Raw genomic sequence first — 23,048 nt, forward strand, 5'->3', positions numbered from 1 at the left:
TTCAAAACAGATGAACTCAGAATGATGCATAAGTGAGAGTAATCATCATAAACTAGGGAGTAATGGAAGGAACAAGTTGGCATTTATTCCTGTGGCTTAAATTATGTATATGTCAGAGTAGAGTGGTGAATGTGGCAATTCCATTACATTTGAGCATCAAAACATTTAAGAAACATGCCAAATGTAGGAAAAGTATGAGGCCTTTAACTCAAATTTTGATGTCATAAGTTTATAGGCAATACTGGCATGTATATGTCAGAGTAGAGTGGTGAATGTGGCAATTCCATCACGTTAGAGCATCAAAATATTTAAGGACCATGCCAAATGGGGGAAACTTATGAGGCCTTTAAAACAAATTTTGATGTCATAAGTTTATGGGCAATATTGGCATGTATATGTCTGGGTAGAGTGGTGAATGTGGCAGTTCCATTACTTTTGAGCACCAAAACATTTAATGCACATGCCAAATGTAGAAAAATTAGTAGGCTTTTAAGACATGTTGATGTCTCAAGTTTATAGGCAACACTGCCTGACAATAATAGCAGAAAACAATGTCTACAAATACCAAAGGGTAGGTACAGATTTTTTATTTTCAGTCTTTCTAGATTTCTGCACAATCACAACTTCCATATAAGAAGGGCAAATATCTTAAGTAGCTACATATACCCTTAAGCTGTTATAACTGTTCCTATGCTGTACAGTTACGCATTCTCGAATAACACAAGGGCACACATTTTCAGTATAGTCATGAGCTGTTATAACTGCTGTGTGTATGAAGTTCCTATGTTGGCAGGATATAATCTCCAAGCGGGCCAATTATTTTCTCTGCCGGCTAAACTCCTTCCCCAGCTTATGATACTATCTTATGCCATGCAAGATCTGCTTGGAAATAAGGCAGGATATACATTCTTCCATATCAGAAAGCTACATATTTTGAGTACCTCTATATCAACTCATGAACTTTTATACTTGTTGTATGCTGAATGTATGAATTCCCTTTCTTCACAAGTTATATGTTCTTCCCTATCAGAAGGCTATATATTTTGAGTCTCCTCTCTATCAACCCATGAACTGTTCTAACTGTTGTGTGTATGAAGTTCCTATGTTGGTATGTCTTCGGGAGGCACACTCTTCAGACACAGTCGAGCCAGGAGTCCCGAGAGCTGCAGGAGGGAGTCCACTCCTTGGACTATCCTCATGTGGGTGTAACCAATCTCCTGTGTGGGGAGGTAAGGCATGCATTGGAAATCTGGTAGTATTTCTGAGTTTCCAGTGGGACAACTCACTGTAAACTTAGGCCTAGGAAAAAATGTAGTTTTTCCTGTTTCCATCCTGAAAAAATAGGGCAGGTAGGTAGGTTTTTTTTTAATTCTTTGTTTTTTTAGACTCTGACCAAAACTCTAGTGATAAAATACAGGTTATCAAAACTGGAATGCATGAGGATCCTTATACTTTCAATGTCAAACTTAAATTTTGTGCATGATGATTACAAATCTATGGATACATTTATCCTTCACTTTTTTACTTGAATAGGAGGCAGGCTGAGTAAAAATTCTAACTGGGAACTATGTGACTTTACTGCCAACCCCCAAAATAGAGTAGGGTCAACAGGTTTTTCTAGGGTAGGCTGGGAAACAGGAAAAAACATTTTTTCCCTTTGCCTCACCACATTTAAACAGCAAACTTAAAAATATCCCATACCTTTGACTTTCACTTTTCATGAAATTTGCTGCAAACAAAAATGAATCCACAGTATGGAAAGCCTTATTAGCTGGCTCAAGGTTCCAACTGATCATTAGTTTCAAAGTTGGCAATTAAAGGTCTAGACTTTCATGAACCCATTACACTTCAAACCTGGATGTACATTAATACTACCTACCTTAATAAACTCCAACTTAAGGTACTCGTGCATCTGGTAAGTCTTGCACACTCGGAAGATGTTGCCGATGATGTCTTCAGGTGAGTAGCCCATCTTCCACAGGTGTTTGAGGATCTTGTAGGCTTCGTCAATGTTGGCGTCCACACAGTGGCCCAGCATCTCTTTCACCAGGAGTGGGTGGGGCTCGTCACAAACCTGCGGGTATTTCAACATTTCATTATCTCTTCAAAAGATGCCAAGACTGTAATTCATTCAGTAGAGTTGAGACGTATTGTTTGTTTGTTTGTGGTTTAACACACTCAGAAGCTAGATATGGATTATTATGATGGTATGTGGACAAAATGTCAACATAACAAAGAGTATGTTACGGCCTCCCAGCAGACTTCTCTGGTACTGCAGGGGAATTTCTGGTTTTGGTATCTTATGTTCTGAACATGCTACGATAGTGATATTAGACTAGCAGACAGCTTTTAATGCCAGGAGGACATGGCTCCTAGCAGCTTTTCTTGGTTCCAAATAACATGTTGCAAAAGTAGCTTTAGGAAATCAAACTACAAAATTGTAATGAGATTTAGACTTTTTTCATATTTGGAACTTTTGGTAGTCAAGAGGCTGAGTTGCAAGATTCATAATACAAACATAGTCTCAACATGAGAAAATACCACAGTCAAATATACATGTATCCCCAAATGCCAATACATAAAAGATACATAAAAGATATGATGATAGAACCCTGTAAATGTGGTTTCAGCATAAAAACTGTCTGGAGCCAATGAATGAGAAGTAGGACAGAAGATTCTAACCTTAAACACATTCTCACTGTTGACATATCCAAAGCCTGACCATGTAGACTGTAAGTTGTTCAGTGCCTGGATGGAGTAACAGATACAATATTCAGGTGAAACTGTTAACATACTGAAGGAAAAACCTTAAAAACAGAAATAACACATCAATAATAAGACATGATGTCTACAGTGTTCTGAACTACTTTGTCTGTTGTATATCATCACCACTTGCAAAAGCAACACTACAAACATCTCCACATTAAAATCAAAAGTACCAGGAATAAAAAAAAATCAATCATACTTTTAAAAAAAGAAGAGACTTTATATACTTCAATGTCATGCATAGACAAAGCTGATGTGTTATGTTGAAGGGCAATCATTTCATCATGATCAGCTAGCTTAACAATATAAATACTTCAGTAATGTATGTGTGAGGATCAGATCCCACCGCTACCACCATCTGTAGTGTGTGGGCGAGTTAAGGTGGCGTTCAGACCTCCTCCTACATAATTATGTACCTGTCTCATGTCCCCCTGAGCTGTGAATATGACAGCCTCCAGCCCATCGTCTGTGTGTTCTACGTTCTCCTTCTCACACACGTACAACAGTCTCTCCAGGATCTGGTTATCAGTCAGCTTACTGTACCTCAGCACTGCACAGCGCGACTGGATGGCCTCTGGGGTACAACATGGAGGGAAAAGACATGAATATGGCATTTACTGAGCTACAACCAGTCTGTTCGTTTACAACAGGTTCTTGTATTCTTACCACTAATTCATCTTGACCACAGCTGTCTTCAGGTACACTGTAACTGTAAATATACCTGCAAGGCTATGTAGATTCGATGATATGGATGACATCTTCTGGGAACCGGTACCCTAAAAATGATGTCATCCACAAACTCGATTCAACATGCCCTAATATTGTTTAGATACAGGTCCAGATCTAAAAGTAGTGTACATATCTGTAACTGTGCCAGTACTAAAACTAAAACAATAGTGGGATAGTGGTTACCAATTTCAGGTGCACAGCCCTAAGGAAGAGTGCCAGAGGTTCTCACCTATGATCTTATCTGAAGCGTTACAGGCCAGGGCAAAGCGGGTGGTTTTGGAATAGATCTCCATGGTTCTTCTCAGGGCCTGCTGGGCTCCATCTGTCATACTGTGGGAGTAAGTTTGATTTGAAACAAGAGTCAGTCAATATAAGAAATCAACATATTACTCATAATTAGGTGCATTGTATGTGCAGCAGACTGATGACAGTATCCATACTGCACATACCCAAACCTTCATGATCAAATAACAGGCCAAAGTCTGTTTCTGTAAAACCATTATCATACCAAAGGTGTCTCAGTGCACATTAATACTGGAACACTGTGTTGGAAGTTGAAACTCTTTACAGACAAAAATTTTCACCCTCTTATACACATTTTTTTTATACATGTTTTTCTGATACTCTGTATGTAGTTATACAACATAGCCTGTAACATTACATTTTGTCTGACCCATACTTCCCTTCTTATAATCTTTTAGCAGACCTAATCATCAGCAGACCGATTTCAGCTTGTTATGAATAAAGAAAAGTCCAAACAAACTCAGATAAATTGTGTTTAACTTACCTGTCTGCCTCATCTAGGATAATGATTTTGTGCCTCCCCTTGGGAAGAGTGACCTTCTGCTGGGCAAACATCTTGATTTTGTTCCTCACTACGTCAATTCCTCTGGAGAAAAACATAAAACAATGTGTAGGTGACGGAAAACAGAAACTTAATATCAGGTTTTAGCAACATGTGATGTAATTCATAATACGAAGTTCACAAGAATTCCTGATAAAATAAAACCTGTATTCTACCCAATTGCCAAGTATATATGTATTGGCATGCTACCCTGGTACCTTTCATGGCATCTTCATGACTACAACTGTAAGACTATAATCTTACATTGAGATCTCAATAAATCTAAGCCAAATCTCCAAGCAGATTCTATGGTAGCATAAGATTTTTGGCAACCTTCCCAGTTATTGATGATTCCCTTTGGCCAGCTGTACTCCTAAGCCAGCTTTGATGCTATCTAATGCCACTGGTAAATCTGCCTGGAGATTATCAAGTCTGTTGGTTTTTGCTTTAACATGTTGTTACCTGTCATTCGAGGCATTCAGTTCCAGTACGGCATCTTTATAAGCAGGTCCAAGCAGGGTCCTGGCCAAACACAGGATACTGGTGGTCTTTCCTATACCAGGAGAGCCCTGGAGAAAGCATTAACAAATCACACACTGTAGCATTACTCTAGGGTGAATGCATTTTATGCTAATAGTAATACATTGTAGTTGGGCCGAGGCCAAGGAGCTTTCCTTGATGAACCTGGAATCATAAGAAAGTCCTCACTTTAGCTTAGTTTGAGCATAATATCTGTGACTTGGGGAGACATTTACATGAATTATATATTCAAATTATGACATTATGATACTTACCGCTATGATAATGTTGGGCATGTTGCCCTGTTGAGAGAAGACTTCTAGTCTGCTGACGGTGTCCTCATTCCCCACCACGTCACACAGCTTCACGGGACGGTACTTTTCTACCCTGGAGAAGACAACATCAAAAATTTTGTTTTAAATTATCCAAGACATTCCAAGTTTAACTTTACGTCTTAGTTCACGTAATGTTACTGTTGCACTCCTCTTAACATGATGCACAAATCAGAACCTCCTTGATAGGACCAAGGAGGCTAAAAAACAATCGGACAAATGTGCCTCATTGAAAAAGGACTGTAGTGATGTTCAAACTGCAAAATGTGCCCGTGTAAAAATTTCCTTGCAGATAACTGTTCTTTTATCTAAGCAGACATGAAAATGGTATCAGTTACATCTTATATAACTTCCTTGGTAAAACTTACATGCATAGTAGCAAATCACCTCCTTAATCAAAAGATTTCGCCTACTTTACCTAGACATCTTGAAGGTATCAAGGTAGGACTTCATCACAAAAATATGGGGGAGGGGGGCATACACAACAGACGATTCAAGACACAGGTTACGAGAATAAGCCTTACCAAGGTAGCTCATATCCAGAGGATGTACCAGAGGTGCCAGGTTTTGCCTTGTCAACTTTGCTACTGTCTTTCTTCGGCGCCTCTTTGTTAGTTTGAGGAGTGTCCACCTCCATGTCGCCTTCTCCGTCAGCCATCTTTGCGACTTCGCGCCAAATTTTCAGTCGGGCTGTACCACTTGGTAAAGGGGCTTGCAATAGGTCCTGTTTGATACCAGCTTGTGCATAAGATATCTAGTTAACTATCTTATCTTCTAACTATAATAAGCTTTTATAATACAACAACGTAGAATACTATGTGATATAGTATATGATACTGAAAAGAATTCTTCAATTCTATTTTAGACACCCCTTGAAATCCCTAGTGGTATATCCAACTTTGGATGGCATTCTGGGTAACATCCCGGAAGTTGGCGGTCGATTTGAAGACAGAACCAGAGGTCAGAAATTTATCTCTTCGACTGTCGACAGTTCAAGAAATCACGTACGTTTGCGCTTCGACTTTCCTGCTTAATTTATACCTTTTTACTCACGTGATTGCTGTTTCTACCTTTCACTTGTCACAGATGTATCGTATTTTGCCTAACTTTCAGGTCGATTTTAGCTCGTCAGTAGACAAAGATGGCCAGAACCAAAATTACAAGGAAGCGAGAGACCACAAGCACCAAAACAGTCACAAGCGGTCGAGTTGATGGACATAGAATTACTAGAGCAAAATCCACGTCTTCCTCGTCTGGCCCAGACTCAGAGCCCAATAAAAAGGGAGGGAACAGAAAACGTCATATGGCGTCATCAGGGTCAGGATCGTCACATTCAACATCAGCAACAACAGCAGGTATAATATTTACAACGTTTATTGCATTTCACTGAAAATCCATTTTGCACTAGGGTGATTTTGGAGTGGTTAGTTTTTGGGTGGAACTAGACCCCATTCACACTCAGAAAAACGATTCGAATAAAACATGTTATCCGAATAAAACCACCCGATCCGAATAAAACTTAGCAACTTATGAACGCTCCCAAATCACTTGGATTTCATTTTCATTGATTCGAATCCCTCGCGATCCACCTCGGGGAGGTAGATAGAACTCCTGGAAGTGGATAAAACTGCGTCGCGGGGAGTCTCGATTCGTACGATTCGGCAGTGTGAACGCGCAAGTGGATAGGATTCACTTTAAGTGGATAGGATGCAACTTATCAATGGTGAGTTTGCTCAATTAGAAGTTTTTCTGCCAGTCCGAGTCTGAAAATTTTCAAAGCACAATGTTGTTCCACCAATCATGGCTTCGCTCCCGCTCCCAGATCGTTCTGTCTGCCGCTCTGGTGGCGTACATCTGAGCTGTACTACAGCTAGCCCAATATACAGAAGACCTTGTCGGTGAAACCTTCTCGCGATCAAAGACCGTAGATTGCGTTCCCTTCTACGACTACAGAACATTCTCCAGAGGAACAACAGCATCAAAAGTTGGTGGATTCCCGCCATTTTGAGCTGTAAGAAATGACGCTACCCTTTGACCTCAACCTAATGTTTCATTCGGATAAGACTGAGGGCGCACTAATCGGATTGCCAAAGACGGGTGTGAACGCAATTTTGGATCGGATAGAATTTTTTTAATTCGGATAAATGATTTATCCGAATCGTTTTTCTGAGTGTGAATGGGGTCCTAATCTTAAATTTGCCCTCCATGGGGCAGCGACTGCAGTGAAATATTCTGCAGTTGATTTCGAAGAAATTTGATATGTCATGATAATGCACTGATGATATACATTTGTAACCCTGGATATTAAAGAGTAGTACACTTAAGCTGGTACTTCTTGTATGCAGCATCTTAATTGAGATCTTATCTGTTTTGAGCCTGTTTACCAGATCAGTAAGACATGTGCTTCGCTATTCTTCTGTCTTGAGCAGATATAATTCTTTATAGTTCAACTTCATTGAAACTGTATTCTTTTTCTAGCCAAGAGAAGCCGGCCCAAACATCCTGTCCCAGCAGTTGAATACAGAAAGAGGAGGATATCAGCAGTGGCCATGAAGAAATGGAAATCCATCAGTTCTGAGACTAAGTTGATGACATGGAATATCATGGATGCCGCAGTCACGTATGTTGAAACGGGGAGTTTTGAACCTCTGTGGGCCTTTTATAGATCCGTAAGCCATAGACAAGCTATTCATTGTATTCATATTTGGGTAAGCTATTCAATTTCTTGTGTAAGTATAGCTGTGCCTTACTGAAACTCCTTGCCATTGAACCTTTTCCACCCACACTTCCCAGGTCTGTGCTGAGTAGCATTAAGCCTGGACGACGGGGCTTCAATGAAGTGCAAGATCAACTCAACAACTTACGCGACGGGTACGTGTGTCAAACATAGCATAGCGTTCCACCTGAATAAAGGTTACAAAAATGCATCCTTCATTTACCTCATTCATAGGACTGTAGTATGAGTTGAGATAGTCATTGAATTGTTGCTTTTTCTTAAGCATATTCTTAATCTTACTTAATTAACAGTGTTGTATTGCTGTATTGATCATTTGTAGGATTTCTGAGCGCCTTAGCACAGTCAAAGCTCCTGCTAAGAAAGTGGACCACACTGCCATCCATGCTAAACGGGTAAACCCTTCATGCATCATTTTATTGTGCTGAATAAAATTTATTTGAAATGTATTATTATGAAATTATATATAATTTTTCCGTAGATACACATTCAGTCCTGTACCATTATGTCATAGCCATCTTGAAATTAACGTGTATGGTGATGAGTCCTGCCTAGTATTTGTTTTTCTTCGGTTGTTCAGCATTCTTGAAATAACTTTCAGCAGCATTTTCTTCACAAATTCTTTCCGTATTGCTATCCAATGAATCATTTGTTTTCTTGTGTCCACAGAAAATGATTCGGGAAGACTTAAAAATGCAGGAAGAACAACTGGCTGTCCTAGAGGCAGAGATCAAGCGACTGGAAAAGTAGTTATACTGACATGACTTTCCTATCTCAATATTTGTTCTGAAATAGTTGGTTAGCAGTGAGTACTGGTCCAGCTCATACAGGTCCAGTGCATTAGGTCATGATTTTTTAGTAGTCTTGTAGACAAGAACAATTGTATATATACTTGAAGAGTACATACAAAATGTTCACATTTGATTCTCTTTATTACAGAGCTGTATCAAAGAAGGAGAAAAAAGTAGATAGACTGAAATCTGCAGCAGAGACGGCTACAGAAATTGAGGTATTTAGCACAATGGATTAAAATAAATTGCATATCAAAATATTTGATAGTCTAATACCAAGCAATACATTACGACAACAAATGTGTCTATTGGCTTTTTTTCATTGAAGTTTTATCACTAACAATGATGTTTTCTTCTGTTTTAGCTCCACCCTATCCTCGAAAATCTTCCTGCACCCTGCCTAAACCTGCCTCCACTGACTACTGGTGACCAGTATAGAAGCCAGGTAGGATAAAGTATTGGTAGTTAAAAAGTTAAAAGTCCTTCCAATGTCCATCTCCATTTCAATAGCCCTAGGTCACACAAATTTGTGTTATCACTACAGCAGGGGGTAGTTCACTGGTAGCGGTGTGTGTGAGTTCAACTTCCATACCCTTTTCCAAATGCTGAGTGCTGAGCAGAGTAACAGCATGTACCATTTTTAAAGTCTTTTGTATGTCTTGGCCGGGAATCGAACTCTCGATCTACTGTATGTAAGACAAACACTCTATCCACTCAGCTATTGCACCATAAAGAATTGCCGAAGTGTTCTATTTGACAAAGGCTATTTTGAAGTAATCAACATTGTTAACCATCTACCATATCCTAAGACGTATTGTTGTAGTTGTGCAAGAATGAGTTGTCAACTTTTGATGTAAGGTATAGTAATATCTTGACATGATTGATGTTTGTTTCATAGGCTCCAACAGGAACTACTCCAGCTCACCTGCTCCAAAGTATCATCAATTGAGACTGAACATGGATTATTTCTATCAAAGATATATACAAGGATGTCAGGACCTTTTTACTAAACTGGCCAAACATCTAGTATTGTTAAAACAGTAACATCTGTGTTGTAGGATTTTTGCACCACAACATCCATCTTTGTAAATACATGTACATAACAAAGTCAAAGAAATAAGTGAGCCATGAACTTTGTTTCAGAATTGTTTAGTTTCAACAGCAACAACAACAACAACAACTGGTTCAGGTTTGTTAAACCTTCAACAGCACCATTCATGCTAATTATGTGTACATATATCTGATTCTAATAGTGATACTTGAACACATACAGTGTACCTGGATACTGTGTTTTATCATGGCATGCATCTGCAGTGTATTTCTATTCATGATACCTGAGCTGAAATCTTAGACAAACATGCCTAACAGTCTTGAGAAGTTTGATGGAATGACTTTTGTGCATACAAAGCAAGGAAGTAATCATGTGATATTACCAAGTTTTTAAAAGGTATTGTTATAGTAACATAATGATATTGAAGTACATAAGTACATGCATATACTTAAAATACAATGTTGTTAAAACATTTCAATGATAAAAAAGTCAGATTTATAAACAATGTACTGGCGATAACATTGTTTTCTAGCTTATTACTTCATTGTATATTGACATATTTTAGTACTACATTTGTACACAAACTAGTAGTTATATAACATGAACGTATTACTTCAGAGTGCTTCTTTTTGTCAACTGATACACGTACCTTTGTGTATTTGGACCATAGTATAAACATTGCAAAAAGCTTCTTTGGAAAGTTTGTTACTATGACTATCAGTGAGTTTCTCCTAGCTAGTTTTAATCTCTTAACTCCATATTCCTATTTAGAGGTCATACTTTCCTAACTCCAACACCGACACCAAGTTAATTTTACATAAAATCTAGTTTTAGACTCAAAAGTGATCCCTTGAGCTCAGCACCTTTTGTGAGGCAACAAGAATTTACGGTTGACTACTTGACCTCATGTGAATCTGGTCTGCTCACAAATATGGCTGAAGTTTCTGTAAAAAAGAGGACCAATAGATACGATCGTTATCACAGAACATACAAGTTTAGGTAAGGTATAACACTCTGGTAATAGTTACCTATGGTTCTAGATGTGAAATGAAGAAATAACTTACTTGGCATGATGAGGTTTACTGTGTTGAGTCCTACAGTTCCTGCCCCAGTAACAGTCTGGTCTAGATGTTGCTTCAGCTGCACAGAGGGAAAATAACATATGTCCTTATTTGAAAACACAATCATACTGTAGGTCATTAGTACTCTTTTCTGCTATAGGTAGTCCTACTGTAGCCTGGGTACCATCCTATTTCTACCGGGGCTCCTTACGAGTGTAAGGAGCCCCGGTAGAATACGGATGGTACTCAGGCTAGTCCTACTGCAGCTTTCATCAAAAGGTCAGAAAGTGTAAAGATAAACTGAAGTTTGGACGCTGTGATCTTATAAAGTAAAATGCAGTATGGTTTTATGGGGGATGTCCCTGTAGCTCAACTGGTAGCAAGCTCACAGTTGAGTTCCTGGTTCCAATAAGTTGGTAACTGGGAGACCCCGCCTCAATCCTTAGAAAAACATCCGGGTTGGGACTGCACCTGTCTTTCCTTATAGATGTAAAATGGGGGCCACGTGTTCAAGGGGCTACCACCTTCCCCCCTGTAAAATATACCCTGCTACTGAAAGAGCAATATTTGGCACAACAAGGGTTCAAACAAATGGTGGTTTCATTGGCATGACTGACCTGGTAATTGGTCCCGTGGGATGTGGCTCCTGTACTGATAGGCCAGTTGTCTGAAGTTCCTCAGTCCACAGGTGTAACATATCACTGTGTCTGGGGTCAGTGGGGAGGTGGGGCGAGCATTGGGATCTGGTGGGAGCAAAATAATCAAACATTAGTTGTCTCCTGATTGTAAAGCTCTCATTTCAACTTTATATCATAAATCATTTAGAAATGCTCTATTGCATTATAATACTACTGCAACATTAGTATATTGTATTAATTGCTAAATAGCAATAGAACACCAACTGGCAACACAAAACCAATGCTTGATCTAGAATGGGAAGGCCTAAAATTTACAGGAAAACGTTCCTATAACACAGACATAATCTCATGGATCTTAAGTTATTAGATTTCTAGTAAAACATACTCATACTAAGGTAATAATGAATTCATACCTGAGACTGTATACTCTCCAGCTTCTAGTTTCTCCATACATTTCTGAAGAACGTCCCTCAAGGTCAGGTTCTTATCATCCAGGTAGTTCTGAGGGCACAATTTTATGCTTTACTTCCTACAGTATTACTGCATTAAGACATTATGCACAGAACTGAAGAAGACGTTCAGCTAATTTGAACTCAAACCTTACTGTTTGACAGACAAGTAATTTTATTTCATTAAATGCAAAAATTTTCCCCATATAAAATGCCAAAGACCCAAGGAAATACCGGTAGATTGGTGCTGCTAAAACAAAGGCAATGCAACATACAACTCACCATAAATATACTGGACTCATAGTAATTGTTGTTGATGAGATCATTGAGACACCTTCCATCGAAGTACAGATCTGCACAGGAACAACACAAAGAATGAGAAAATAACCTGTCAATCTGTTCATAATGTTCATGTCTGCACAAATATATACTTAGCATACTGACAACCATTTGCTAAATTAGTGCTGATCTTCTTCCTTGACACACCAAACATGAGTTTGTCCAAGACTTACATGTAATGCTTTTGTTAACAGTTAACAGACTTAAAAGGATGCGTTATTTCTTACCTTTGAAGCTGTTGAGACATCCTAAACACCGGGGGTTGTTACAGCCCCAGTACATGTGGCAAAACACTCGGTGGCAGAGGGTACCTGAAATATAATGATTATGTGTGTGAGTGCTCAATAGGAATAAAGATTTTGTCTAGCCTTCGACCTCTTTTGTTCTTTTCCTGTCAACTTCTTAAATCAGTGCCGGAAAACCTGTTCAGTCAAAAGTAACGCATGGTAACTTACATTTCTGTGGTGGGGAGGGGGGCGTCTCCCTGGTCCTGTCAGGCATGGGTTTCCAGCAGCACTGGCACATGACGTGATTCTGGTTCACCTGGCACACAAACTGGCACGGCTCCGGAGGGGCAGGGCACGGTCCCGCCAACCTTCGCGCTGGGAACAACCCAAATCACCATTGAGACACAAGTCTTTTTCATTCGAAAACACTACAAAGCTTCAGTGATCCATAGATTTCTTGGTCGAAATGCTTCAAGTCTACAGTCATCATCATCATCCAAAAAGAAGTTTACAGTATTACAGGTTAAAACTACATGTATCTTATCTTAACTGTGATAATGCTTCTTGACACCATTGTACATAGAAATACTTCAGTCCTTTGGCTGTTTAGATCATCAAGGCATATACATATATCAAACATCTTATCATTGTTACCTCTGTCTTCTGGACTTCTATCTTGAGAAGCCTGTGATGATGTGGACACAGTTGAATCTGTTCTAGTTGTTGGTACAGCAGCACCTGCAGCTGGTGTGGTAGACGACACAACAACACCTGACGTTTGTGATCCCGCTGGATCAGAGGCAGGGGGGACCGGTGCAGATCCAAGAACACGTGGATCGTACATAGAGATCCCCTGTCCCATGGATACAGGAGCTGGGACACTAGCTCCACTTGTGGGTGGGGGTTGCACTACATGTGTTACTGTAGACACTACTGTGGGTCCTACAACACGTGGATCATACAGGGTGATCTCCTCCCCCATCCTCACAGGGCTCGAGGCTATACCTGTAGATACAGGCGGGGTGACCAGTGTTCCTATGTTGGAAAAACATACCAAACTGTATTAACATTCCGTAGATGAGAACTATCTAAGTACTGAACTCAAGAATCCAAAAGTTTAAGTCAGCCAGGGCTTGTAACATTGTTTTGTGGAATTGTATGGAGTACAGTAAGAATGATTCACATGTCTGACCTGTGACCTGACCTGCAGTGGTAGCAGTTGTTGGAGCGTAGTCAGGACACTGTCTACAGATGGTTCTGGGGGGAGGACGCTGCAATAAACACACATTCTGTGAAATATTACGCTGAAACAAATGCTGCTACAATATCTGAAGACTCGCCATCATTTGCGAAGCTGAGTCTTGGTAAAACCATGTAGTCTTTTGGGATAAAAGCACCAAAAAAACACCCAAGAAATCTTACACTTACATGGTGCATTGAGTATGGATTATAATATGCCCTCCATCCTCTAGGGGTACTTCCTCCACTGAGGCTGGCATCTTCGTGACCAGAGTCAGAGTCGCTATACTCATCGCTGTAGGACTCGTACTCCCTTCTGTGGTGGCCGTGTTTCGGGTACAACATGTCATCGGTGATCTTGTTCTTTTTGTTCAACTCTGCCAGGTCTTCCTCACTTCTCTTCTTCTCAGGGTGATCCTGAAGTTCAACAGTTATCAAAGTTTGTTTTCATATTACATTCAAGCTGCATCATACAATGAAAAGAGGCTAAAACATGTAACATTACTGTATTAGTCTATTAATGCTGCCATGAAACTCTCAAAGATGCAAAAGTGCTGAAAGCAAACAAATGTTGGTATACAATTCTTAGGGCCAAATTGTGGGTGTAGCTACATGTATTTTACAGTCAAACCTGAGACCACCTCAGCTAGAAGACCACCTAGTCACTGTGGCAACTTTTCTAGGGTACCTTAGATTATTTATCCCCACGACATACTAAGAATCATGTCTATACTGTCCATACCTGTCTGCTGTAATAATTTTCTTCAGATTCATTGAGTTGTCACCATAGACAAGTTTAACTGTGCAAATCTTTTATCATCTAAAGAGGAATATGCTACCATAGAAAATACAGTTTTTTTATACATTTGTATATATTTAGAGGTCACTTGTATCAAGACCAACAGAAAGACAACTTGTATTATTACAGCAAGTGTAAGAGTATCAGAGTAAGAGTAAGAGTAAGAGTGATTTGGCTCTACCTTGAGGTACACCTGTACCAGGTTGTTGACGATGTGGTTCTTACTGATGCGGTCCACCTTGTTACGGCAGGATGGACACAGGTTAGACATGTCCATCCACTGGGAGTAGCAGCCGGCGCAGAACGAGTGCATGCATGGCTGCAGACTGGACAGAACAGGGCACATGTCAGACAAATCCTTCATATGAGTCATATCTCACTGAAGGCTAGACATTCAGGGAATAAGATAAGCCAAACGGCAATTACCAAAGCAGCTGGGCAATATACATGTTTCCAAAATCTTACCCATTTGCTTGAGTAATATATATTTGGTGCATTTGTCATATCTATTTTAGAAAGTCAAGAAAGAGAAATGTGTCCTTTAAGATTTAATTTCAAAGACATTTTGATGTGCTTAAGTGACCATACCTGATACAGTCATGCAAGATATCCTGACACACCCCACAGAGAAGGGTCTCTTCCATTTCATCCCGTGGGGGTGGCTTTGGTTTGACATCTTTAGAACCTGCAGCATCTGTTTCTGTGGAAGGCCCGGCTACCTGAGAATCCCCCCTTTGGACAGTGGTATCTTCTTTTTCTGCATCTGGTGGTGTGGAAAAGACTTCTGGTTATACATGTCATACTTCTTTTGTATACAGAAAGATAGATATATAATGATTGTTTACAATAACATCTGAAATACAACTTGCCTTTGGTGTCTTGCTCAGCAGCTGATGTACTAGCAGCGCCTCCTGTGGCACTAGCTGCAACTGCAGCAGCCGGTTCCCTGCTGGTCTTCTGCATGGAGCTGCCCTGTTTTGCATCCCCCGTACTGGTGTTTGTTTCTTCCCTGGGCTTCTTGGGAACTGGTTCACTGTCAGAAAACTGGGGTATATAAAAAAGAACATTTAGGCAAGTATTTCAGTCTCCCTGACAAGAAAGTCAACCTGAATTATTTCGTACTACACATCTGTTTGTGCTTGTTGTTTTGCATTCAATCAGAACTTTGTATTATTATTTTCTCACCTCCTCCAGTTGTCTCTTAGCTCCACCACTGGCTCCACTGGCATTACTGGCTTCTGAACCTGTACATGCAGAGACAAAATGCTTTAGTATAGCAAAGTGCCTAATATTACAGGTCTGTTAATCCCTGGTCCCATCTTACAATATACGTCAAAACAGTTAAGTACATTGAAATCTATTTTGAAATGAAATGTGAAATGTTTTATTCAGTAAGGATCTCGTGGGTGATACACCCGAATTTTGTCCTTATTACAAATGTACAAGATTTGACAACATATAACGGCATATTGAAAACACTCAAGTATTGCAAAACTCTCTACCATACTCCTGTGTCTGTGCCCCAGACTAACCCATCACTGTGTAAGGTAGTGTGTAGTCTATTGTAGACCCCTCAGTGTCACTACCATACTCCTGTGTCTGTGCCCCCCTCCCCACAACTCACCCATCTCTGTGTTAGGCAGTGTGTAGTCAATTGTAGACCTCTCAGTGTCACTACCATACTCCTATGTCTGTGCCTTCCTCCCCACAACTTACCCATCTCTGTGTTAGGCAGTGTGTAGTCAATTGTAGACCTCTCAGTGTCACTACCATACTCCTATGTCTGTGCCTTCCTCCCCACAACTCACCCATCTCTGTGTTAGGTAGTGTGTAGTCTATTGTAGACCCCTCAGTGTCACTACCATACTCCTGTGTAATGTCAAGCAGAGATTCATCCTCTTCCTCCTTCAGTCTTGATAAATCTTGGAAAAGGTATGCTATGTCTGGGAAAACAACAACAGAATAGCAACATTAGCAACATTGTGTGTGTAAGATGTTTACATAATTAGTAAAACTCGAAAACTGAAGTAAAAAATTGACTCGAGTCAAAGATACATGTATTGTCAGAATTGTACTGAAATATCCACAGAATTGTTCCTTACTTTGCTCTGTGTTGTTCTTCTTGAACACAATGTGGATCTCATCTCCATGGTTTAGTTCCCACTTCTGTCCCTTCCCGACCTTGGTGTTGTTGATCATTGTTCCATTAGTACTGCAGACAGAAAAATATATGTCAGTGCTTGTTGTTTTATTTTTAGTCAATACAAAAGCCTGTAGTTTTCACGTTTGCTTACAATAAAACTTACGGCAAAGAAATTGAAGAAAATACTAGTAGTGATCAGCAGGAAGAAGAAAGAAAATGTAGATGTCTAAAATACCTCTTTCTCCATAATTAAGTCTTTGCTGTGACTTGAACAGATATAAAACAAAATCAAAAGTACATGTACAATGTGAAACACAACCCCACCTTGTATCCTGTAGAAACACTTTTCCTGTAGCAGGTTCCCTGAGCAGTGAACAGTGAGAACTGGACACAAGCTTGTTCTCTGGGAATGTCATATCACCAGCTGAAACAGAAAGGGACAACAATAACATATCAAATATTATTCCTGACGTACACAGGAACAGTCATGATTAACGAGCACAAGCATCTGAGCTCATTGTCATCAAATACAGTAGGGATATTCTAACTTCTACATTTATTTTGTTTCTTTGAACCTTTATTTATTCAGAGAAGCTCAAATTGGCCAGCAGGTCGCTTTTCATTGAGGTAATGAGGGAGGTAAGGGTCAGATAAAATATAATAGGGATATAGATTACATTGAGTACTAATAAAAATACATGCAAAGATTAGCCGATACATGCCTGTGAGGCTGGTGTCTTACTCTGAAGGTTGGTTTACTGGATATTCAAATACAAATTACTAGATGTCAACCAATTCCTGATATCTACAACTTTTTCTAAATTACCAATAGGTGAGCACCAGGCAAAGAGTGGGAAGAAGCACATTAGAAAGATATAGGAGCCAACAACAGTACAGTCACTAAGTTACACAAGTTAATTTCATGTAATAATCACCAAACTGCCACACTATGTATTCATACACTGAGGGCAGAGCAGCCTAGACTGGGTTGTAAAAATGGAAATGTAAAGGCTTGTAAGAAAAGCTCATTTCCATTCAGAAGGACTAATAAAACATTGTCTTAAAAAAACATCACCTATGATTATTTAATGTATGTAAACTACATGTATCTATCTTTTTTAAAATGTTCTCCCTCTACTAGTAAAAGAGAGGTAAAATCACAGCATACATATAGAACATGGAGGTTCTGATATGTTACAACAAGCAATTGGCAAGGCAAAAGGTCGCCATAAAATCCTTCCATCATCATGATATATTGAAATCTAATAAAATTCAGGTGAAATGAAATTACACTATTTACAGAGATAAAAAAGCTCTCTCAATATATCATCTCTGACATTTTTGGGTTACCTCCAGTTCAAAGGTGAAAAGGGATGACTATCAATATTATTTACATGACAGAATGAAAGATAGAAAATACATCATCTCTTCAATCTAAGAATGCACATTCCATTTACACTGAAAATGTGCAACGCCCATTCCTCATTAACTGGGAAAATTGGAGGTAGAAAATTGTAAAAAATAAAGTTGTCCAAAACGCTTACCTGCTGGTATGAACTTGTTACCACTTATATCGACTATCTTTTGCTATTTTTGTCTGTTGCTAACACGCTTAATTTTGGAGATATTTGATTTTTAGTAGGCCATGTCATCTTTCCTACAATTTCGTAATAAAGAGCATATTACTACACAGAGAAATGATCCAGCAAGTAATAGTGGATTAACAACAGCCAAATTAGCGAATTTTCCAACCCAAAACCTTCAAATTACACGCCAATGAGAAATATTTAACCGCCGTGTCATTTGTTTCGGAATAATCATCAAAATTACTAGCTATTAAGTTTGCTACATTTGTATAAAGGTAAATGAATGATATATTTTTTTTCTGATATGAAGACAAACCGTTTAATACTCCTTAATTTTCACCCTGTAGGATGGGATAAGAGCGATAGAATATATTTATGAAAATGGTTGGAAGCAGGCGATATCTATTCTACATTTAAATGCCAATGAACTGTGGTAACGTAAATTACAGAATCTCTAACATTTGGAGGAAAGCCGAATAGTCCTGTACTCACCCAGACTCTGCGGAAAGACACCCAAGATATGCAAGGTCTCTATCTTGGCGGGGTCTATTTAAATACATGCTAAGTAACAAAGGATTCACGCAATCACACGCTCTAGGTCAGAACCGCTTCGTCCTCGTGTCCTTTAATCAAGTCTTTGGGAATAGCAGGACATGATGCGATGGCAACATGCACCAGATGGACTGGGCCTTTCTAGCACAAGCTTTCGATATTGGAAAGACAACAAACTAAACACCAGTTATCGCACTTCTTATAAAACATTTTTTAATGTCAGGACAATCTTTGTTCGTGGAACAAACACAATGTCACATCAATACAGAATGAATGTGCTACCTAACAAAATGTCCATCCATACACCTTATATCGTGTAGTTTAATAATACCGGCAGAAAGAACTGTGTAATATGTGTATAACAAGGCTTTTGTTGATGAGCAAGGCTATAAACAACAGTGAATTTTCCAAAAGAGAGCTGCATGTGTAAAGGCAGTCTGTTCTACAGTTATCCTGGCAGCCTGTCCCTTTATACTAATGCCACATGATTACATGACAAGCCTGACGTTATATAGATCTTGACTTTATAGAGTGGGATTGGTTTCACAAATAGCTTTCTGCCTTGAACCATGTGTCTGTCCACGTAAAACAATTCTGTGCATCAATTCTGTGCAGTCACGACTGGTTGAAAGAGTAGTTTGCTTCTGAATTAACAAGATTTCCAACCTAAACAAGCAAAGGTGAAAACTTCGGAACATCTAATGATAGTGAAGTCTTAACTTAAGTTAGCTATTAACTTCTGCAGCCCATATGCTTTTGATCATGGAGCTTATAACTCAATGACAAGTCCTCAATGTAGATAACGTGGCGCTAGCGTAAATAGTGTCGCTGATTTACTGCCGTCTGTACGTTTATATAAAGGGGTCCACTGTGTAAAACGAAAAATATTTCTGTGACACGAATCTTGACTAGATTGACCTTCATAATTAGCTGATCATAATCTCTGTTGCTATTTAAGACAAACATGCTTGAAACGTACCTTACTTCATCAGTCAGTGTTGAGCATGAATTTCTGTCATTCCAGTCGTGTGATCTTCAAAAAGCGCGCGAAAATGACGACAAACTTGCACGAGTCTAGTTTGACAACAGGGGTTTATTTTGGTTCAGTCCAACCCAATATACATTTATTCAACTTGGTACTATACATTCCGTGTAATGTTGATTATTGAAGCATCAGATATCAATATAAACACCCGCATCTTTCCAAGTTGGTGCATGTCAGGTTTATCATTTGAACATCGTTCCTGTAACAGTGGGGTTCTAGCGCTGCCAAACTGACCACGGCAACAGCTCTTGAGCTTTTGGTGTTGTGGTTAGCACGTTGGATTTGTGATCCGGCTGCCCGAGTTCGGCGCAGGTTCGAATCCCGAGAGTCGGGATGTTGTTTATTTCTGTTCTTACTCGCCCCTCTGAATTTCTACAATGGTTCCCACGCCGGCCCTGTGAGTAACAGGCTAGTATGTGCCACACAGGGATGTCGATCTCGGAGATTCGAGGACGAATCTTGAAAAGAAAAGGGGGAATAGTGTAACAGTGGTGTTCAAGGACTGCTAAACCGAAGACGCCTAATGGCTTAAGCCTTTTGGCCGAACGGTTTGCACGTTCGACTTGTGATCCGGCTGCCCGGGTTCGGCGCGGGTTCGAATCCCGGGAGTCGGGGTGTTGTTTCTTTCTGTTCTTACTCGCCCCTCGTATTTCTACATTCCTATAAGAAATGAAAAGTCCCGGAATCGTAAAATTCACTGAAACAGGAACATATAAACAGACTGCATTGTGACTCTATGGCAAGCCAAGCCCACCTACAGTAACATTACAGCAGATAATACGTCTTTGGTTGATGTGCTCTTGCTGAACATCCGGTGACATGTTGAAGAAAAAAAATGGTAACGTAAATTATATGGTAACGTAAATTATATTTATGCTTTTCATGATAAATAAAATTTTAACAAACAGCTCTGGAAAGATTAACTCTGCAGGCAATTACTTATCTGGGAGCATTCTTTCCTATGAGTACAAAAGTAATGATCTTTCTATAATTCTAAGGGACTTATTATGGTAACGTAAATTATATCAAAAAAGTGACAAACGGCCTGAGATTGGCGGTTATAGTCATGTTTCCAACATTCGTGTTTTATGTGTTCTGTCATTTGTTTGTTACGCAACACCACTGTTTAGCAGATAAAACAGTGAAAAAATTATCGGAAAATGTCTTTTCGTAAGCGAATTACACCCAACAGAAGTTTGGTAACGTAAATTATACAAAAGTTGGCGACAAGAATAAAACGGCATCTGACGTAAAAAGGTCGTCTGCTGGACAAGTTCATCAACACGTGACAAGCCGGCCTAAGTGGTTGATGTAAATTATGACTGAAAATTTAAAGAACTAACGTCTTTTCATTATCAGAATGCCACGATATTCACCTTTATAGCATTTCCGACACGTGTTTTAGCGTGTTTCTAAGCAAAACCTTACCCGGGACGACCAAAAGGCAACTAACAATGGTGGGAAAACATTGCTTAGCATATTACTATCATGTACTTGTAACGGAAAAGGGCAAAATACGTAGTCATTGTGTCTTTAAAGAAAACTGTGGCCCGCTGCTTATGTGCGACAGCAATTTGCCCCTTTAACGAGGAATGGGCGGCAAGTACAACACAAAAAAGGATTTACAACAATCAATTGATTGAATGTCTAATTTTCCAGGATGCATTTGCTGTGCCATGTGTCATTTTTGTAGAGTAAATTGATAACATCATGTAAGTACTTTGTACCAGAGGTAAACAACATTTTGGTACATGTTAATCATTTCATTATGCACATGTTTTCTTAATCTATTAGTAAGCAGAAACACTGTAAACTTTAGAATTGATACAGTAATTGCTTCTCCTCTCTAAATAATCACTATGCAAATGACTTATAATGTTACCTTTATTTTAATTTAATTACGCTCACATAAATAGGTGTAATTATTTTTTTTAACATGTTGAAATTGCAACATGTTATTTCCTGCTGTTATCACCTGTGTGAATCGGGTAGGAACACAAAACATTTTGCAAACATGAGCAGAATTTTCTTTTTTTCTTCCGAGCACTTCACTGTGCTATGTTATAGTATGTAATCAACAACAGATACTGGATCCGTTCGAATTCAGTAAGATGCTATCATTTCCTGTGCTGTGGTCATGGTCGTTTATATGAAGAAGCCCTTTCACAGAGATTGGGGCGCATGTGTGGCAACAGGAATTCCAGGTAATATGTCAAAGGTAAAAGGCCCACAAAAGGAAACAAAACCCGTCTGGACGTCATAATTTTTTTTCGAGGCCTTTACCTTTTAGCCTGGGTACCATCCGATTTCTACCAGGGCTCCTTACACTCGCGTTTCTTTTAGAGTAGCGAGTGTAAGGAGCCCCGGTAGAAATCAGATGGTACCCAGGCTATTTACCTTTGCCATATTATCTAGAATTCGTGTCGTCTTGCATTCTGATCTGATATGAATGACCTGAAATTACCTGAAATGTAGAGACCTTGGTCTGTGCAACCAGGGGCCAATGGGTAAATGGGCCCCTTAGTTTCGCACGCGTTATGTTAGTACATCTAAAAAGATAAACAGATGTTTAACTTGATTTGGCCTTCCCGTCTCCCTGAAAATCCCCAGGTCGGAAATGATTGATGAACCGAAACAAACCATGAATGTTAATGCCCCACACCCATTTTAGAGCGTTTATTCTCAAACGCCTGGTTTTAACTGATAAAGCGACGCCCCAAATTATTGAAGTTGAAGTTTTTACTCTCTAAAACCTGAAAACACTTCCGTATGAAGAATCTAAACAAAGAGAGGTGGTAAGAAAATTTTGAGACCCCAAAAAATGCGGAAGAAATCGGATACCTCTTCTGCCGATGGTAAATTTGTCCTTGTTGATGGAAACTGGCGGTGAGTCCACATCAGTCGTGCTCACTAGCTGTGCCCACGGCTCTCTCGCATCCGCAGCAGCCGACATTTTGCGAAAACGTTAGGAAAACCGAGAAGAAACGTAGGAAAATGAAGCTTATGTTGTTCTCTCCCTTCTTTTTGTCAGCTGGGGAGGTCAGGGGTTAATGCTGAACGCATGCAAGCATAATACACTAAGTAGTCATTTTTTCCATTTTCTCATTACCAATTACATTCCCATAAGTGAATCACCTAACAGTTTGACAGAAATTTAAAGAATATGTAGTATTTTTTTTAAATTTTGTGTCTACAGGTCAAAAT

General features: G+C 39.4%; 3 protein-coding genes across 7 annotated transcripts; 1 reads left to right on the plus strand and 2 right to left on the minus strand.

Annotated features, from left to right (window-relative positions):
- Positions 1 to 595: 595 nt before the first annotated feature.
- On the minus strand, positions 596 to 5,905 carry LOC118425554 (replication factor C subunit 2-like). The gene is made up of 9 exons (XM_035834480.1): positions 5,715 to 5,905; positions 5,134 to 5,245; positions 4,802 to 4,908; positions 4,283 to 4,384; positions 3,725 to 3,825; positions 3,183 to 3,340; positions 2,683 to 2,748; positions 1,880 to 2,074; positions 596 to 1,217 (listed from the first exon to the last, which is right to left on the minus strand). The coding sequence occupies exons 1-9, from the start codon at positions 5,846 to 5,848 to the stop codon at positions 1,101 to 1,103; spliced, it is 1,092 nt and encodes a 363-aa protein (XP_035690373.1). The 5' UTR covers positions 5,849 to 5,905; the 3' UTR covers positions 596 to 1,100.
- Positions 5,906 to 5,982: 77 nt separating this feature from the next.
- Positions 5,983 to 10,673, plus strand: LOC118425555. 3 transcript variants are annotated; one of them, XM_035834482.1, is made up of 9 exons: positions 5,983 to 6,150; positions 6,304 to 6,545; positions 7,669 to 7,810; positions 7,984 to 8,061; positions 8,247 to 8,319; positions 8,594 to 8,670; positions 8,864 to 8,933; positions 9,080 to 9,160; positions 9,614 to 10,673. In XM_035834482.1, the coding sequence occupies exons 2-9, from the start codon at positions 6,332 to 6,334 to the stop codon at positions 9,662 to 9,664; spliced, it is 786 nt and encodes a 261-aa protein (XP_035690375.1). In that variant the 5' UTR covers positions 5,983 to 6,150; positions 6,304 to 6,331; the 3' UTR covers positions 9,665 to 10,673. The 3 variants fall into 3 exon arrangements, with proteins under 3 accessions (XP_035690375.1, XP_035690374.1, XP_035690376.1); XM_035834481.1 differs by having other exon boundaries at positions 6,051 to 6,194; positions 9,614 to 10,524; XM_035834483.1 differs by having other exon boundaries at positions 6,128 to 6,194; positions 6,277 to 6,545.
- On the minus strand, positions 9,725 to 22,888 carry LOC118425553 (E3 ubiquitin-protein ligase CHFR-like). 3 transcript variants are annotated; one of them, XM_035834477.1, is made up of 18 exons: positions 22,686 to 22,888; positions 16,986 to 17,085; positions 16,621 to 16,730; positions 16,327 to 16,461; positions 15,704 to 15,762; positions 15,388 to 15,562; positions 15,107 to 15,281; positions 14,700 to 14,844; positions 13,909 to 14,136; positions 13,673 to 13,751; positions 13,135 to 13,515; positions 12,709 to 12,855; positions 12,481 to 12,564; positions 12,197 to 12,267; positions 11,879 to 11,966; positions 11,445 to 11,570; positions 10,831 to 10,906; positions 9,861 to 10,710 (listed from the first exon to the last, which is right to left on the minus strand). In XM_035834477.1, exons 1-18 carry the CDS (start codon positions 22,795 to 22,797, stop codon positions 10,671 to 10,673), a joined length of 2,331 nt encoding a protein of 776 aa, XP_035690370.1. In that variant the 5' UTR covers positions 22,798 to 22,888; the 3' UTR covers positions 9,861 to 10,670. The 3 variants fall into 3 exon arrangements, with proteins under 3 accessions (XP_035690372.1, XP_035690370.1, XP_035690371.1); XM_035834479.1 differs by lacking the exons at positions 16,327 to 16,461; positions 16,621 to 16,730; positions 16,986 to 17,085; positions 22,686 to 22,888 and adding an exon at positions 16,235 to 16,305 and having other exon boundaries at positions 9,725 to 10,710; XM_035834478.1 differs by lacking the exons at positions 16,327 to 16,461; positions 16,621 to 16,730; positions 16,986 to 17,085; positions 22,686 to 22,888 and adding an exon at positions 16,143 to 16,218.
- Between the last annotated feature and the right edge of the window lie 160 nt (positions 22,889 to 23,048).

The sequence above is a fragment of the Branchiostoma floridae genome, chromosome 11, assembly GCF_000003815.2.
Source record: "Branchiostoma floridae strain S238N-H82 chromosome 11, Bfl_VNyyK, whole genome shotgun sequence".
Taxonomy (NCBI): Eukaryota; Metazoa; Chordata; class Leptocardii; order Amphioxiformes; family Branchiostomatidae; genus Branchiostoma; species Branchiostoma floridae.